At 39.4% G+C, this 18,827-nt stretch overlaps 1 protein-coding gene across 5 annotated transcripts; it reads right to left on the reverse strand.

Annotated features, from left to right (window-relative positions):
• Positions 1-470: 470 nt before the first annotated feature.
• Positions 471-18,550, reverse strand: BAG1 (BAG cochaperone 1). 5 transcript variants are annotated; one of them, XR_013956320.1, is made up of 8 exons: positions 18,473-18,550; positions 15,269-15,397; positions 15,035-15,117; positions 14,183-14,296; positions 13,579-13,686; positions 6,024-6,254; positions 3,936-3,998; positions 3,696-3,760 (listed from the first exon to the last, which is right to left on the reverse strand). XR_013956320.1 is itself a non-coding variant. In XM_080611933.1 (7 exons), exons 1-7 carry the CDS (start codon positions 18,513-18,515, stop codon positions 3,671-3,673), a joined length of 630 nt encoding a protein of 209 aa, XP_080468059.1. In that variant the 5' UTR covers positions 18,516-18,550; the 3' UTR covers positions 471-3,670. The 5 variants fall into 5 exon arrangements, 4 of the variants coding, with proteins under 4 accessions (XP_080468059.1, XP_080468060.1, XP_080468058.1 ...); XM_080611933.1 differs by lacking the exon at positions 6,024-6,254 and having other exon boundaries at positions 471-3,760; XM_080611934.1 differs by lacking the exons at positions 3,696-3,760; positions 3,936-3,998; positions 6,024-6,254 and adding exons at positions 7,962-8,011; positions 13,280-13,391.
• Between the last annotated feature and the right edge of the window lie 277 nt (positions 18,551-18,827).

Consider the following 18,827-nt stretch of genomic DNA (forward strand, 5'->3'; position numbering starts at 1 on the left):
CGGTAAGCTAGCTGCTGTCCACTTCTCTGAATAAGTTCTCTAAAACATGTCCCCAAAACCGCTCAAAATAAGTAAAAAATAAAAGAGAACCCCCGGTACATCCCATGCACACAGATCCAGAAACTGTGCGTTGTATAGCAATACAACTGTGAAAAGCGTTCAAAGCAAAAAACCCAATGCCCAAACAACCAAAACCAAAAACCCCAAACCAAAAATAAAACTGGTTTTCTTCAAGTTTCAGCCTGCTGGCAATCATGGTAAAATTCCAGGCTTGATCCCTGCAGCCATCCGAGGCCTGGCATCACTAGCTGTAGCTCACTAACACCGCAGATGCCAGACCAGAGAGCAGCATGCATTTTCCCCACTTAAAACACAGCTCATCTACAGCCTTTCGTGACCACATCATGACCAAGGACAACAGAGAACTTTCCAGATTTTATTTATACCTTTTCATTTATGATAGCACAATAAAATAACTAAAAAAACCAACCTAGCCCTAAGTTAGATGATGTCAAGTACTCCACTCCAAACCACGAGTGACTGATAAAAGCCTAAAAAGTGTTGCTCCAGGTTTACAGTGACATTACCTTCAGAAATACAAGATCATGGAGAATGCAGTCACAGAGGGAGGATGCCACTGCAAGCAGTGTATTTTATGCTGTTCTCAGAGCAAACAGTTCCATGGCTTCAGGCTCCGCAGCTCCCTGAACATCAGGTTTGGTTGGTCTCACACCAGCCTACAGCAGCTGGGGAAGAAAGCGCGGCAAGGAAGCACATAATTCCATTTGTAACACAAACTTTGCAGTAGGACATTTTGCCGGGATGGCAAATCCAAGGTGTGTAAACACGGCCAGAGCAACACCGCAACTGGAGGAAGACGACAGGGTAAGTGCAACTAAAACAAAAGAGAAGTTACTCCTCTCTTGACGTGATCAGGGCAGACACTTGGGGTGAGGAAATGATTCAGTACAAAAATAGGTATCACAGTACACCTAGACTACAGAATCAGTGATAATATAGCTTAAGGTTGACCAAGATCTATGTTAACTTTTACAAATTCTGAAGAGTATTTAAAATCTCCTTTTCCTTCCCCTTTCTCCCACAACTGTAGTCTGCTGCACTTTTCAAAACCACAGAAGTTTGCTTTTACTGAAATTTAAGGCTATCATGAAAAAACAAAGTGTAAGACGCCTCTTTCAGAACTAAGTATAAAAGTCAATCCACTCTAGAAGGTCTTAGATAACTCTAAATACAACCACCCGTTTTCTAAAATGAGCTCATTTTTATATTCGGAAGACATACTGTGTCCTAGAAGCCAAACCCTCTGGTATGATACCAGGAGTTACCACTTCAAGGTAACTTCAGCTCAGGACACCCACCATTTGCTGAATCCAGATGTGCTTGTGGGAGAGGTTCATCACCACTCTCTTTGCCTCAAAGTTCCACATTATCAGAAGATCTACTATGGAACATCTTAAAGTTAATCCACCTGGCTCTGAGACAGGCTGAAGATGTACTCACACAAGTACATCTCAAGAACCAGAAGTTTCCTGGAAGGAGTGCTTGGAAGACGATGTCTGACTATAGCCTTATAGTGTTCTTGCCCAAGAGAGAAAAATACAAAGAAGCAGCAGAAATGGACACTGCTCTAGCCATGACTACAGCTCCCTGTGCTCTCCATAGGCAGAAGAAGATACTTTACTTATTATATATGCACCTTGTGAAAGTTCAATGCATTAGAGGACTTATGTTTGGGAGGGTGAGGATCCATCCTTTCCATCACAGGAAAGTGGTTAATTTTGAATTCCCTGAACTACGTAATAGCATTGCTGGTGGTTTAAGAGTCAGCTGAATCTGGTCCAGAAGCAGAACCAATCTAGGTAGGGCTTCACAAAAATGGCTACAACCAACTCTTCTTCTTCCTAACCTTAAGGTGCTGGGAAAATGCAGCATGACCAGACTAGTAGCCTAGTTAAAAAATATCCAGTCCTACCAAGCGTATCATTTCCTAACATGATAAACAAGTTTCTTAGGAGTTTAGACCTTGAAATCCTTCACAGATGCCAAGAGTTACATACAAAATACAACCTTGAAGAAGCTATTTAACAGTAAAAATTATGGCAACTCCAATCTTGGTATAATCAAAAGGCATTTTTAAAATAAAAGTGACCCTTTCTAGTGCAGGGCTATCATTTCATTTGTCCAATGGCCTTTTTCACTAAAAAAAATGCTCCTCTTCCTATTACAATCAAAGATAATACTTTAATAACACTTTGGATATTATTTAAGGTTTATAACTTATTAGAAGTTAACATCTTTTTACACACACTTCCTATTTTTATCTTGAAAGGACAGCTAATCTTAAAACAGTCACATATGGATAAAAGCTCACTACTTAAGGGCCATTTCTAAACATCTTGACTGACTCATTAGAGATGAAAGTTTTTCTTCCCCCTCACAGAAACAGGCTCCTTACCAGTCATTACTTCACCAGCCACTGTGTGTAAGACTGACCTACTGACCAGAAGCACCACTTGAAAAAGCAGCTACCACTACAAATCCAATAGCTAAAGGCTTTGACCAACAACTTCAAAGTTGGCTGTGCCTGCTCTACCTCCTGCAAAAGCTTATTTTCCACCTAACAGAGAAGGGTAAGTGTGGCGCGTATCTGACTGCAAGGATCAGTCATAACCCTTAGACGCGTAGCATGGCTAAAATGAATTCTATCACTTTGTACTGTGTTACAAAACTTCACTGACTACCTTAACAGGCCAGAAATAATCACTGCAATTTTGCATTAAATACAGAATTCAGTGAAACTGAGGGACAAAAGCATAAAAAACCCTCTCAAAACAGTTCCTTAGTTATATGTCACTTGAACTGAACCCTTGGTGTATGAGCAGCATAAGTAATATCATTTCATTTCCCACCATAACTCAAGATGGAACATAAACAATAAAAATAAGAATCATCTATAAAAAACACAGTACATCAGAAATCCATGTAAAAAACATACATCTGTATCAAGGAGCTCCGTAACAACTTAAAGCACCACTCAAAATTAAGTACCATACATGTTACAGTACATTCCATTTATTATGACAATTTAAGGCTAAAATAGGTACGACTCCCTTATAGTCAAGCTTTCTTATATTTATAAATGCATACAAACATTAAGTAGATACAAATGCCAAGGGATTTTTTTATTGCTCTGAACTGTCTACTATAATGTCCGACTTTCCCAGGTGTGGTCTCAGTTTGCCTTTTTCAATCAAGCTGAAGTCCTACAATTGCAACTTATGGCACTTGTACAGACTTTCTTTGATTTGAGCTGTATTCAAAGATATATCAGACGGATATATCAGACAGAACCCATCACTGCAAACTTGATAACTTAGTTTACTAAACATTTGTCCATAAGGTATATAACAATTCACCACAAAGATTATTTCTGCCATTCTTCTGGAATTATTTTCTCTTCAAAATAATAGGTCTAACCAAGCGGCAAACAAGACAACCAGCAAGAAATGATTGACTGGGACCAGTCTAACAGACTGGGCTTGAACAAAAATAAACAAAAAAAAAGCTGAATACGTGCTCCAAAACAAAGAGCAAACTTTTCTTCTTGCTCATAGAGCAATTATGTTTCCTAATTATGTAGGGCAATGCCTCATTCTGCCAGTGCCAAATTCTTTGACTGTAGCTTGTCCATTTCTTGGCCAATATTTCCTTCAATGGTATCACACTGGGCAAGAAAAACCTGATAATAAGAAACAAACAAATGTTATTTGGGATGCAATCATAGCAATGGTAGATGCTTCTTAAGAACAGAAACTGCACTTTCCATCATGAATTTGAAGAAACAAACTCAACAACCACCTTCTTATAACAGCTTATTCACAGTTTTGTTTACACAACACAACAAAACAACTCACCTGAACCCTTTTCACCAACCCCTTCTTTTTCAGTTTGCAATCACTGAAATTCTCTGGTAGATTCTGCAGTAAAATAAACAAAGAAGCTGATGCAGATTTACACTAAAATTCACACCTTAAACTTACAGCAAAACCTGAATGCATCAAAGAATTCTCTGAACAAGCATCTTGAAAATACCACACCTACTCAGCGAAGATGACTAGACAAGAAAGAATGTAAAACAGAAAGTCAGGGATGCGGCATGCTCACTGCAAAGAACTAAGCTAGTAAATTTACCATGAGTCTTCAGGTAAAACACAGCAATAGACTCCTATAGTGGTTTAACCAATAATAGAACACACTACTTTTGTCTACTGTTATCTATGTTAACTGTTCTGCTGAGCTTTGACTTCAGTTTTTTCAGAGACTAGAAGATGAATTAATTTCTTACTAACACATTAACTCAATCACTTGCCATCACTAGAACGTATCGTCAGTAATGCAGGCATTGCAGGCCAGGTTGGACAGGGCTTTGAGCAACCTGGTCTAGTGGAAGGTGTCTCTGCCCATTGCAGGGGGGAGAGGGTTGGAACTAGATGATCTTTAAGGTCCCTTCCAACCCAAATCATTCTATGATTGCCAGTCTAAGCTGTATATCTGATCTTCTCTGCATCTGCTCATGAAAGGCAACAGATGTGAAGTGTTACATGCTGACAGCTTTTAATTTAGCTCAAACTGTATCAATTTCTCTACTCTTATTACCCAATATACTCATGTATGTCATCCCAGCAAACGTTCTACACTTTATCCTTTAGCAGCTACGTGAAATTGGGGTGTTGGTGGGTAATGGTGCTCAGGCTTATGATTTTTTTTCTTTTAAACAGGTAAAACACCTGTACAGATAATTAACATTATATAAAGTTTATAAGAATGTTCTTAGAAACATGGTGCTTTCACTGTTGAAGATGCATATAAATCTTGTGAATTTCTCACTGGTATGCCTTTTATTTTCCACCCCAACTCCAAATCAAGAATAGAGATTTCCCTATACTACTCTTTCATTTCAGCTAAAATGCCAGCTCCACTAGGAGGTTTAGATACATAATCTTTTTAGTGTCCAGCTAAACATACATGGTCTTAAACACAGGAGTCCTGCCATCCAGAGGGACCTTGACAGGCTGGAGTGGGCCTGTGAGAACCTCATGAAGTTCAACAAGGCGAAGTTCAACAAGTGTAAGGTCCTGCACTTGGGCTGAGGCAATACCAAGCACAACTACAAGCTGGGCAGGGAATGGATCAAGAGCAGCCCTGGGGAGAAGGACTTGTAGGTGTTGGTTGATGAGATCAACATGATCCAGCAATGAGCACCTGCAGTTTGGAAAGCCAACCATACAACGGGCTGCATCAAAGGAAGCATGATCAACAGGTCGAGGAAGGTGATTCTCCCCCTCTACTCCACTCTCATTAAATCCCCCCTGGAGTACAGTGTTCAGCTGTGGGGCCTCAACACAAGAGGGGCCCTGCTGGAGCAGGTCCAGAGGAAGGCCACAAAAATTATCAGAGGGATAGAGCACCAATCCTATGAAGAAAGGCTGAGGTAGGGTTGTTCAGCCTGGAGCAGAGAAGGCTCCATGGAGACCATATTGCAGCCTTTCAGTACCTAAAGGGGGCTTACAAGAAAGATGAGGACAGACTTCATATAAGGCCTGTAGCAACAGTACAAGGGGTAATGCTTTTAAACTAAAAGAGGGTATATTCAGACTAGGTATAAAGAAGGAATTTTTTACAACGAGGGTGGTGAAACACTGGCCCAGGTGGTAGATGCCCCATCCCTGGAAACATTCAAGGTCATGTTGGATGAGGCTTTGAGCAACCTGATCTAGTGAAAGGTGTCCCTGCCCATGGCAATGGGATTGGATTAGATGACCTTTAAAGGTCTCTTCCAACCCAAACAATTCTGTGATTCTATGATTTTACTTCTACATAAACTTCAGATTTAATATCCTTCTCACTCCTACACTCAGCTGAAAGAAGGAACACACAATGCTGCTTCTTGTCTCCTAGAAGAATATGAAGTTGGAAGTGGGAGTAACTACTACTACACTAACCTCTTCCCAAGGTCAGGTTTTTTGGTTTGTTAGTTTGGTTTTGGAAGATGGGCAAGAGAAGGAATCTTCCATTCCTGTAGTTCCAGCTTCCATTTCTGTTGCTCCAGCACCAGTTTTCCCAAACAGCAGCACTGTTAGGCTGGATAAAACTCTTATCAACTTCTAACACTTCCTTTCGAGATCAGAAAAGGTATTTCCCTTGCAGAGAGCTTTTATGTCAGACTGCACCTCCTGCAACAGAACCAGAAATTGGACATATTTCTTTCAGGTGGAGAAATGATCATCAGCATCAGAGACACAAGAGAAACCAGTATGCGGATTAAGGGAGGTACCCTTCCAAATGCAAACTGGTGCAGTGTTATCTTACAAACAAGTACAGAAATGTCTGAAAACTAAAAGTTATGGAGCTTGGATTTTGGTTTTTTTTCCCATATTGATGTTATTCTTATTACCAAAATCACTCCTCAGCTTGTCCTAAGATGCATTCCATCACTTATCTATCCTTCCCAAATTCTCTTATTTTGTGAGAAGATGTAGCTTTGATGGTGAGTTACCAGGCTAATGCCAGGAACCTATCATGCACAATGTAAATTCTCCTACAGGAGCCTGTTCTACACTAATCACTGTTTATTTATGTGATGTAACTTTACTTCCTTGGATTTACAGCACAGGACAGATTCAGAAGCTGTTATTACTTTTTCAGCAATAGTCTGCCTAAAATGAAAACTCCTTTTTACTAGGTGACATATGCCCATTTTCGTTGTTTAAGCTTTTTTAAGTTGTTTATGTGGCTCTTCACAAAGTGTATTTTCTAGTACTGTAATAAGCCCTTGTTGATTGTAGCAAGCTAAACCTGCATGTCTCCTCCCAATAAGCAGAACATTAAAATTGTTGTCTGTCATACTTTTCTTTCAGAAATGGAATGTTCCAAAGACATTACAAAACAATTGAGAAGCTAAAGCTGTGGGTGAATTCTCTTCAAAAACCAGTTCTATTTCCCAAATAAAAAAGGCAGCTTTTGAAATACACACAGTTGTCACAGAGACAAAAAGTTTAAAAAATACTGTGAAGTTATATGAACCATTCTAAACTATATTAGACATAGGACCTTGTAACCACATAAGAAAACATTCCTATTTACCCCTTGTTTTTCAACAATACAATTCGCTTTAAGAAGATAGAACAAAAAACATTTACCAGTGTTTTAATGTGTATTATTTTGACTCCATATATGTAATAGTCTGAAAAAACAAGGATCAATTAGGCTTAATTAATAATGGCTGATTCTCACGGGAAAATGAAGATGTTCTCACTTGTCACACAAATTCTTCTCAGTTTGCCATGACTTGGAATTTCTTAATAACCAAATTAAAAATGAAATTATCCACTAGCTCAGTTACACTGCCCATCTCCCTTTGCTGAGTATTTATTCCAGGCTGTATTTTCTGAAAGATATTCTGGCCTGCGCAAGTATTCCTACCAATATGAAACAGCAAATTAATAAACCACTTTCTAACATCAGAATAGGCCTAAGTTAACTTTCAGTAGCAGACAGGGAACTCCATCTGGGCTTACCACTCAATGTCTGCAAAACAGGTATTGGTAACTGGAGGAAACTTTGAAATCTGAGTGCAGAGAAGACATTCAGACTATTCCTATTTTTGACAATATTTTTCAAAACTGTTGTTTTTAGTTACATCTGTGCATGCAAACTCCTTGTGTTTGCTTGCACACCCTTACAGCTCTTTGGTTTGTTTTGCATTTTGTTTTGTTTTTAAAATCACACCTTGTAATCCCCTTGGCAGAGATATAGAATTAGAAGCTACTAACGTATCAAGCTGCTTAAAAGGTGCTTTGCAATCAAATTAGTAAAGTTTACAAATCTTATCATCCAATTAAATCTCGTAGTATCTCTATTTTACCTTAGTCAGCTTATGTCTCCTCTCCAGGAATACGCTGTCCAACTATTCAGGGTTTAACAGGTGAAGCTGGCAATAAACCTTAAGTCATAATAACATTTCCATATTTCATTAGAATAAAATTTAATTAAAGAAGGAGGAGCTTAAGCATAGGCAATGCTTATGCAAAACTCTTACCAAATCTACATTCTGGTGCTAGCATTGCCTGCAGAGCAGTAGTTTGGATTAGTGTACCGCTTTCTACTGCACAGCACATTCTTATTTTTATAGCAGGTCTCCTCTTTGCATTGCACTTCCTCTGTACCGAAACACCGCTTAAGTCTCACAATCCTTGGTCTGTATGGTTTTAAACTTTCAGAAGTGCCTGCAGTGCTGGCTTCACCCCAGCAACTTCCGTAGAGCTCCTGGGCACAGGTTCTTTATCCTCCCCCATCCACCCAGAAACAGAGCCCAAGTCCCCCTGTTACCAGTGGCTATCTCCCACTCTACACCCCTGAATTCAGAGTTGCTTAACTGCATCTGTTTGAGAGCTCTCACCCTGCAGACACACTGACGAGATGCACTGCACAAACACATTACATCCTCAAAGACTCATCTTTTGTATACACAGCATTCATGCTTTATACAAGGAATCCTTAAAACCAATCACCGTTTAGTAATAAATTCGTATGTGTGATTTTCTTTCTCTTAGATCCTCTCGAGTGCTCTTTTAACTACAAACCCAGCATCCCTGTCTTCTGAGCACTGCTTCTTATGAAATACAGACTCTTGTCATTTCCTCCCCCTGTCCCATCTGATGTCCTAATAAAATCACCACCCTTTGCCACAGAACACCACCTCCTGCTTTTCCATTTGTTTTGGAAGTGCTTCCAATAACAATTTTTAAGCTTAGTGTTACCACTCCATCTTTGTTCTATTCTTTGGTTATTTCTTATTTCCCAAACCCTAGACCCCAGTAGGTAATATCTAAAGCCTGAACCCACTTTATAGCAGTGTAGTCAGTTAATAAACAAAACAAATGCTAGTCAAATTTATTATTTATGACTATCATATCAGAACCAAAGGGACACCACTCTTAAAACATGCAGTCTCCTATACCAGCACTCATACCAATAGCTAGAAACGTTTTATCACTCTACTGCATATAGCACCAATGCTAATCAGTTGCAAACAAAGGATTTGCTGCTGACAACCCACGCATCTAACATGAAGCTTTTTCACTAGTGTCTTTTAAGAACCCAAAACATGTAGTACTTTAGTGTGCAGTTTTTATTGACTACCAGCCCTTCACTTTTTTAACTCATTGTTGAATAAATTAGATAACCACATTATGTTGACACTGAATCTCCATCTAAGTAGACACCTAAGCTGCTTCTTTAAAAGCAGCTATCAAACAGCAGTGTTTGTAAATGGGTTTCTGAAAGCAGAAGTCATAACTAAGCATTCCACCTTCACTGAAAGATGACAGTATTTTCTTGATCCTTGTACTTTAGAAAAAAATTTTCCCCAAAGCTTTATGTTTAGATTCATACTATGAGATGTAAGAATTATAATAAGAAGGTATTATAAAGTATTTATCCAGACAAATTCAAAGGTTTAGTAATAAGTTCTCATGTTACTGCAAGCAGCAAAATTTTGCAGAAGCCTGGGAAATGTTTGTTACAGGCAAAATGATGGTTTGGGTTTGGCTTTTTTTCTTTCAGAATCCTCAACATGTTGATTTGGTATTGATTTACCAGAGACAAGTATAGCTGGGACACGGAGACTGCGACAAAAGCTTCATCAGAACAGTACAGTAACTTAAGTTAGTTTTACAGAGGAATTATACCCCAAAAAAAAAATCCTCAAGAAAGGAGGATGGGCCACCAGAACATAATTACGAAACCGTAATGTAATCAATGTCCTCAATACTGATACATGCAGTTTGACAGATGATTTTGTTGTCAATTTATGTAAACAAAATCAGTGACTGGTATTTCAGAAGAGGAAGCTTCTTTTTCAGTTGTTAGAACAGTCTGTTCCCTGCAATATTGTCTTTCTAGATTAAAAATCTGCCATTTAATAAGAAATCATCATGAGAACAAAGTAATCTCTCAGACTGCAATATTGGTAACAGACTTCATGTAAATTAGAGCCAGCTCACAAGAAGTACTTAATGTCATGACTGTGCATACAAATTTTCCTACTGATGTCTGAAAAACTTTACTTTTTTTTTTTTCCCCCCCTTGGAAAAGCCTTCAGTTTTTTAAATAACTGTGCAAGCTGACCAAGTCAAAGGTTTTCTGTGTTCTATTCACACAGATTTGTACTAAGTATTGTACTTTGACTTTTACTCCTGGATCAAATATTTAACTGCTGAAACAAATGGCATTTCTGGTGATGGACACACACAGATCTTCAACTGTTGAAGACAACTCAATTTGTATTCCTCCTGAATAAAACTTCAAAGATCTGTGAATTATGGGAATATCTGACTGTGTCACAGCATTAAAAACTTGGTAAGATGCTCATAAGATCCTCCCACCCTTCTTTGCTGTGGGAGCTATAGCTATTTAAACACATTTAATGTTCAAATGTTTAAGTTGCACCTGAGAATCATAGACAAAAAGCAACCCAAAAGCACTCCTTCAAGATTTTCCTTTCACAACCTAGGAGTGACAACACTGTATTTTTTCTCTCCCACCCCAGTACTGTATGACTATAGAACTACTTCTCTACTTCCTAAATCACTTTTTAAATTCATAGTTGTTGAACACATGGTGTCTAGTTAAAAGGAGTGTTAGTTCCAGACTCAGCTCCTCTAATTAATGAGCTTGTCTGCTAACAGTATGAGGGTGACACCTCTGTAACAGACAAAAAAAATATGCAGGCTTCTTCATCCTTAGCTCTCTATAACCATACAAATCTCATTTTGTACTAAGCTGGATGTCTTGATTGATCCAAGGAACTTATGACAGTCAAGACACTTGAGCTCTAACATTTCTGCAGAAGAAAAACTGGAATATTACAGTGTGAGCCTGCTAGTACGTTTCACTTCTGCAATGCATCCATTGTTCTGTCTTAGAAGAAAACAGCTCAGTCACTTCTCCCTCCTTATCTTTTTTAAGATGTTGATTGCACATCATATAGTTAACAGCAATTAAAAGAGATTTGTCAGAACCTGCTTTTACTTGACTAACAGAATACTAAATATAATACTAAAACAATTCTGAGACACAGATAAAATACTTTCTGGAAGCTTTATGCTTTTCTGCTTTGCATTTCTATTTACAATCTTTTACTTCAGTGGAACCCATTTATTGTTCATATACCTACCTCATTACCATCCTGTGTTTCTAGCTCTGTAAATTGCACAACTATAGTACAGCTAAGTAATACCTCAGGAAGCTGGTGGCCTGTTCATCTGATCTGGTGTAATACCAGCACACCGAACAGCTACATTTTATGTGGAGATTCCACCCAACTACATGTATCTCATCTGCAAAATTTCACAGAAGTTTCACAGAAGTTCAGTATTCATGACAAAACCCACAGCTGCCTTTGCATATTAAAATCAATAAATATGGACTTTGGTACATGTAACAAAACTTCAATCACTAACAATAAACCCCTCACTTATTTCTTGCTTTTAAAAGAATGAGGCTCCTCGATATCATATGCCCTTATACAATAAAGTAACAAACAACTGTTATAAATATTAAAAGATACTAATTATAAACAGTTTTAGCTCTCACTACTACAGCTCCACAAGTGACAAAACTGAGGCACAGGGACTCCATTATTTCCTAAATCTAAACCTGACTTCACTAAATGATAAACTTTCTAAAACCTTGTACTAAACCTGTCCAGTACTATTTAGAGTATTTTGGATAAGGAGATAGATAATATCATGCTTTCTGTTTAAGCCATGCAAAAAGCACCAGAATCAAAAGTAAACTTCAGAAATTCAGCTTGGATTAATTAGAAAGCAGTGAAAGGATTTTTCATGGGTGCTTGCTGGGTTCCAGAACTGTATACCAGCAGACAAAGTACTGAATTTTTTTTAAATCGGACTTATCATCAGGAACTGAAGGGATCAGAAATAAGCTTTAATCCCATCCAATTGAAACAGTTGTCACCTTATTGCTAGTTTCATAACATAGTAAATCTGCACTTCAAACAGGCAATCAGTTATATGAAGTCTCTATGTCTAACAGCATTCAACAACTGTCAGTAAAATACTTTCCCTTATATGAGGCAGAAAAGGAAAGAGAAATTTTAAGGCTGTAAAATACTTAGCAGTGTTACTTTTAAAAAAGTATTCAAGAACCGTTGGCTATAACAAACAGCAAAGGCTAGTTTGCCATTAAAGGTCCACAGTATGAAAGGAAGAAATACGTTAATGAGCTCCCCACCATTCCTAGAAACACATCCATATTGTATAGCATTTTATGATGACCAATTCAAATTATTACTCTTTAATTTAGTCTGCTGCTGAACTTTTACAAAGCGTCCATTAATTAGACTACATTTGGTTCACCAATTACAGGCATTTGCATGGAAACAATCCCATAAAGGGTCACTGTACAAAGGAGTAGACCCAAAGACATCACTACCAGAGAAAAGCAGCATTTTTCCTTCACAGCAGGATATTACAGTTGTGATATGCAGCATAATTATATAATGTTTTCAGAAAATGATCAGCAGAGGATATGGAAATAACCTAGTTGCCACAGTTGTCTGTCTATCTCTGCACAAGTCCCTTATTTTATTATTACAAGTCCCCCTTATAACAAGGGAAGTTTAGATTGGATATAAGGAAGAAATTCTTTACTGTAAGGGTGGTGAGGCACTGGAATGGGTTGCCCAGAGAAGTTGTGAATGCTCCATCCCTGGCGGTGTTCAAGGCCAGGTTGGACAGAGCCTTGGGTGACATGGTTTAGTGTGAGGTGTCCCTGCCCATGGCAGGGGGGTTGGAACTAGATGATCTTAAGGTCCTTTCCAACCCTAACTATTCTATGATTTTTACCTAGATCTCAGCTACTACATGAAGATACATGTTGCACTCCAGAAATATGCTATATGGTTATGATCCATTAATGACTGTGAAGCACTTGCATATACCCCAATACATTCCAAAGACAGAATCCAGTCCTTAATATGCAGGCATCTCAAACGAGTCCTGTCAGTCCACATACAACTGATCAGAAAATTCTTAAGGGCCTCCTTGTTTCTATGAAATATAGAACAAAAAGTGTATCTGGTTATTTTTTCCCAGACCTTTGCGCTGCTATCATCAAGTTCAACATGAAAGTTTGCCAAGACAAACTAAAAGGGTAAAGCTTGAGTAAAGGATACCCATTTCATGTAGTCTTTAAAGGTTGCTGCCCCAAATGAAGCTCTTCTGTAGAATGGGGATGCTTGCACAGGCATTAATGTCACCATTTGGAAATAGATGCTGCCAAGTAGTCTTTTGGAGACATAGAAGGGCAAGAGCTGGATATTAAAGAAAAAATGAGCAAACCAACTAACTAATTTTCAAAGCCAAAATAATTTTTTTTAGCACTTTAAAAGTATTAAATAAATTACACAAAAGACATATTCTTAACAGTAAGCTCCTGCTGGGATTTGACCCTCTTCTGTGGTTGGTTACTTACAATGGCATCAATCTGTTCCAGGATCTTCATGAACTGCTCTGCAGTTCCCTTTATCCTCTTATCCAGCTGTTTTAGTGCTTCTGCTTGGAGATCCTTTGCTAAAAATCCCTAAGAAGAAAAAAGAGGGAAGGAAAGACAAAATTATTCCATACTCTACAGAACACTCAGCTTTGAAAATATATCAATCCATTACAGCAGAAAAGTTTTTCTACTCTTTCTGTAGTTTCAGGAATGACAGGGATTCCAATCTCATTCTGTACTCTATCAATCCTTAAGTGCTGAATTTAAGATCTGCTATGTTTACTTAAAAGATTAAACAACAGACATTCTCCTTTGGGCTCTGAGAGAATTCTATGTTTTTTCCAGATCTAAAGATTATAATTTAACCAATATGCAACAATATTTATCTTTTTGCTAACAGTGCAATGGTTCTATCGCTAACTCATAAATAGCAAATTCATAAGAATTTCACAGGACCCTTGAACAGTTAGGAGGAGCAACCTAGTACTGACTACTCAAACCTCTAAACAGTATTTTATTTTTTTAATACATATACCTACAAAACTGTTGTGCAAAGATATAAAAGGATACAAAACTGGCATACCTTCTGGATACCTGTGAGCTCTTTATTAATTTCATCTAACTTATTAGCTATTTGCTCCACCGACTTCTCCAAATCTTTCAGCTTCTTTAATTCAGCCTCTTCTTCTGGACTATTCTGTGTATTCAAAAATACAACATTCACAACTACGGGACAAATAGAGACACTACGCAGCTAAAAAGCAGCAACAATAGTGATACAGACATAAAGGCGTCTGCTGATTTGAAATACATACTACACTGTGGTTATTCTTTCCATATTTTAATACCTACCAAATAAGGTTCTTCCAAAGCTTAATTACAAATACAGTCAATGCAGCAATGTGTATGAACACATTAAATGAGACGAATTTGAAGGGAAAAAGGAAATGTGTAAACTTTTTTTTGTTAGTTTAGCATTTTTAAAGTAGAGGTAACGTTTCTATTACAAGTTATTACTTTGTTCTCTATTTGGCAAAGCCAGCCACAAGTCATTTCACTAGAAATAACTCAGCAGACTCAACAGCTACAGCTTTTTTTTTTTTTTTAATAAAAAAATAAAAATTTAATAAAAAAAAAAAAAAAAAAAAAAAAAAAACCAGAAAAACATGAGCAGGTAAGGTCATCAGTGGACAGAAGGTTCATCAGCACTGACAAGCAACAGATTAGGCAGAATTTCGGCAATAACATAAGGCAGAAGTCAGTCAATAATATAATTTCAGAAATGTATGAACTGTAGTTATTTGCAGTACAACGCGAGACTGAACTCAACTTTGTGGTTAGGTTTATACTGCAACCTGCTTCTGCATTCAGCAACTGAATCACTGATAGAAATTGCAATAATTTAAGGGAAAAAAGGTCCAAAGGCAACACTTACCCTTTTCCCAATCAACATGACTTTGCAACCGTTTTTAACTCCAAGTGCTGACAATGGCTGTTCCAATTCCTTCAGAGACTTCCCTAAATGGAAAACCAGAGAGAAAAAAACACAGTTAAAATACAGTCAGTGATATACAAATGTCTTTCTAAAGGCATTCAAAATATGAACACCTGAAAGTGACTAAGATGAGAAATACCATCTGTAAGAAACATTAACAGATCTATAAGTTACCTTTGTATATCAGTTTCTGAAAAGGAACTGGAACTCCAGTGACTTGTTCAATAAGAAGAGCCATGTCCTGTAGTGTAGGTTCACCATCTTCTTGTTGGGAAGCAACCTGAATATTGTGTTTTTCATTACCTAACAAAAACCAGAGTAACAGTATCTTATCGTCACTTAGAATCCATTCCTAATATTAATTTCCATTAATGCAGAGTGACTCTCAAGAACAACCAATTTTCAGTCAAAGGATTCTACCTCAGCTGAAAAATCTGTTTCACATTCTAATAACCTGAGGAGTTCAACCAGGCATTTTCTGCTGGCATAATGCTCCTGCTAAATATTACTGCCCGCATCTTTAGGGTGCGGATGATGTTCACATATCCCACAAGCTAAAGCATGAAAGCCCACACCTTCCTGATGCATTCCATTTCCTACTTGTAGGAACTTTTAACGGCACGAGTCTTGGGGAATCCGAGACCATCTATCACTTCCTTTGTTCCCTTTTCCTCATACATGGGAAGCAAGTGATCAATGCCTACCCTGCCTCCCCTCCACCAGCCCCCTGAGAGAATTCTCAGAGTCCAAAAGTTATTTCTCCCCATAATACTGCCGATACACACCCTTAACCACTGTCTTAGCCTATATGCCACCTTCCGCTTATAGAACATCCTATTCAGACTCCTAAGAGTATTTGCATTCAAACACCAGGAAGTTGTTAGAAAAAAGGAGTATGTCTATTAATCTCTGCTTAATAGACCCTTTCTATAACCCTCTGCTCCCACACACTTCAGGCCTGTCAATCTGAAAGCACCCACAGGAATCAGCCACCATTAGCTGGAAGCGAAATAAAGAAAGGCATTTTTACTTTGCAGGAAGAGAGAAATCCTTAACAAATACCAGAAAGAAAACTGTTCTCGTGCCACTAATCTGGAGTGCACGTATCTTTTACAAAGAAAAGCGCTAGAAACATCGATTTTAAAAAGTTCCAGCCTCCAAGAAACACATGACAAGTGACACTGTGGCCTCAAACACTTGCAAGCTACAACAACAGTTCTTAATTTCAAAGTGGTTTTAAGCTCAAGATCACATTATACAAACTTCCCCCTTCTCACCCAAGCACTTTCCCTTAACAGACCTTCTTCCTAATTTTTTTTGGAAGAAAAATAAAATTTAGGCCCTAGCCTCAACATATTTCATAAAGTTGTTTTGACATATACAACTGCTTTGTGCCAGGGCTGTGCTCATCAGCAGCTGAGTGTAAAAAACAAACAAGCAAACAGCAAATGAGGAAGAGAACAGCTGAAGTTGGTCTAAAAACAGAACGAGCTTTAATTACAAAGTATGCTTACCACTTCAGGCAGACTGTAACAAAAATGTTATCGTAAATTCACAGCAGAATGAAGTCACCATGAAAAATACTTTGTGGTTTAGTGCTGGTATCATAGCTTATCAGTTTGCTTCAGTAAATGACAACAGTAATTTAAATTAACCACTAACACAAAATACACTTAAAAAAACCCCAAACAATTCAATTCTTGCAGATTGTCAAATGATACATGTAAGTCTACTACCACTCTATTTCCCATTTCCTTCATTCCCCACTTTCACTCAAGCATAGAAAACTATAATAAAAACGTTTGTGCTAAGCAGTAACTCAGCATCTGACAGCAACAGGTATAAATGAGACAGCTGAAGTCCAAGATGAGTAATGCCTTTGATTTGCTATTCATTAATGGCCAAAGTAATTACCAGATAAGAAAACAACCTGAAAGGTAAAAAATATTGAGAATGGAAGGAAGGGAAGTCTTGTGGCAAACAGCAAGACCTTGGAGTTCTAAATGTGTTAGTATCATCAAGTTATTGTCATCTTTGCCAATGAAAACCCTTCAGATCAAATGGAGCTCTCTCAAGGCACCAAAGCGCACATGAATCATGAAGATGCAAACAGATTATTCCGTGAAGCTCCTCACCAAAGACTTTTAGATAAAATTGCCAGGTGATAAAGGAAACATTTTCATAAAACAATGTGACAGTTTGGAGAGACAAATGAGCAAGCAGAAATAAACAATAAGCTCTAAAGGTGGCCAGAATGTCACCAACACAGTGCAAAAGGCACAGGAGCAGAATTTATCATTCAATAATTAAAGAATAAACCATTAAAATTAACAAGTTTTGTTAACCAAAACCAGTTGAATACCTTGCTGATTTAATACCCGATTACACTTCTCATTTGTCCCAGTCCCGCACCTAGATCCACTTCACAGAAATTTAACCATGGTATTTCTAATCTTATTTTAAGAACTGGGGAGCCCAGGCTATTCTTACCTCTTTGCAGTAACTTTTTGTATGTATTTGCAGACTTAACCACATTCCACCTTCTTCTCCCTCCTCCTATTTCTCTTCCCAAAATAAAAAAGCTCAATCATGCCAGCTCACCTGTGAATAACCCACTCACCAGGTCAGCACCCAATCGTCACCCTGAAGACACCACCACTTTCTGCTACAATCTTGCATCTCACTAACCACAGATGGTCAAGCTTATTCCACAAACAAGAGAGCCCACCAGGCAGCACCTGCTTTTAATGTACAGCACTGCCTTCAGTGATGTATTTCACCTAAACTAAGATTACTACTGAAAAAAGTGACCTTGTCACCTGTTCCCACCACCATCCTTACAGCAGCTCTAACCCTGTCAGGAAGAGAGCATCACCATCTTGTTGATATGGAAAAGGAGCCGGGTTTTTTTCCCTTTGTTGTCGGATCAGCTTTAAGCGATCCAGCTTGAGGGGAAGTCGTGGCCAGCAGAGCAATGAAACCTTACGGTAGCAGCCCCGATCGAGACCAGGCTAAGCAGAGGACGAGCCGTGCCCACCCAGGCCCGAGGCCGCAGCCGCCACCCGTCCGACAGCCTCAGCCCCTTGCAGCCGCCGGCAGCTCCAGCACCAACGGCAGGCACATACTCTCCACCATCCCACCGTCGCCACTCCGGGTGTTCCCCGCTGACCCCAGGGCTACGACTACCGCTAACAGCCGCTGCGAGGTCCGCGGGAACAGCGGGGAAAGGCGGCACCATAGTCGGGGCCCGACCCGCACGGGGAGGCCGGGGCCAGGTCGGGGTCTGTGGTGCCGGTGGGAGGTGCCGCGGGCCGCGCTGGGCTTGGCGGAGGCTGGAGATGCCCGCCCGCCCTCCGCCATGCCCCAGGTGGCTCTTACTGTACGTGACGGTGACAGTAACCGCAGCTCCGGACGCCGCCATCTCACCCGCCACAAGGAAACCGTTCTGCGGCGCTTTCCGGGGCGCGCCGATAGTGCGTAACTTCCGCCATAGGCCACGCCCCTTCAGCCCGGATGAGGCGCGACCCTGGGGAGCGGGGATGTGCCGTGGCTGCTGTTTGCCGGTGTCGCGATGGAGGGACCGCACCCTCCGTAATTAGGGACAGGAAACAAACAGGCAGCAGGGGCACGGTCAGAGCAAGCCTGGGGGGAGCCGGGAATGCTGCTGCGATCAGAGCCAGGCTCCGCCTCCGTGCCCGAGCAGCACTGTACACTGATAACAATGGCGACAGGT

Source organism: Psittacula echo, assembly GCF_963264785.1.
Source record: "Psittacula echo genome assembly, chromosome: 2".
Classification (NCBI taxonomy): Eukaryota; Metazoa; Chordata; class Aves; order Psittaciformes; family Psittacidae; genus Psittacula; species Psittacula echo.

Coding starts and splice junctions, on each gene's coding strand:
- BAG1 (XM_080611931.1), bottom strand. CDS start 18,515: ATGGCGGCGTCCGGAGCTGCGGTTACTGTCACCGTCACGTACA. Junction 15,118..15,268: donor TCAGAAACTGATATACAAAG/GTAACTTATAGA, acceptor TTTTCCATTTAG/GGAAGTCTCTGAAGGAATTG. Junction 13,687..14,182: donor AGCTCACAGGTATCCAGAAG/GTATGCCAGTTT, acceptor TTTTCTTCTTAG/GGATTTTTAGCAAAGGATCT.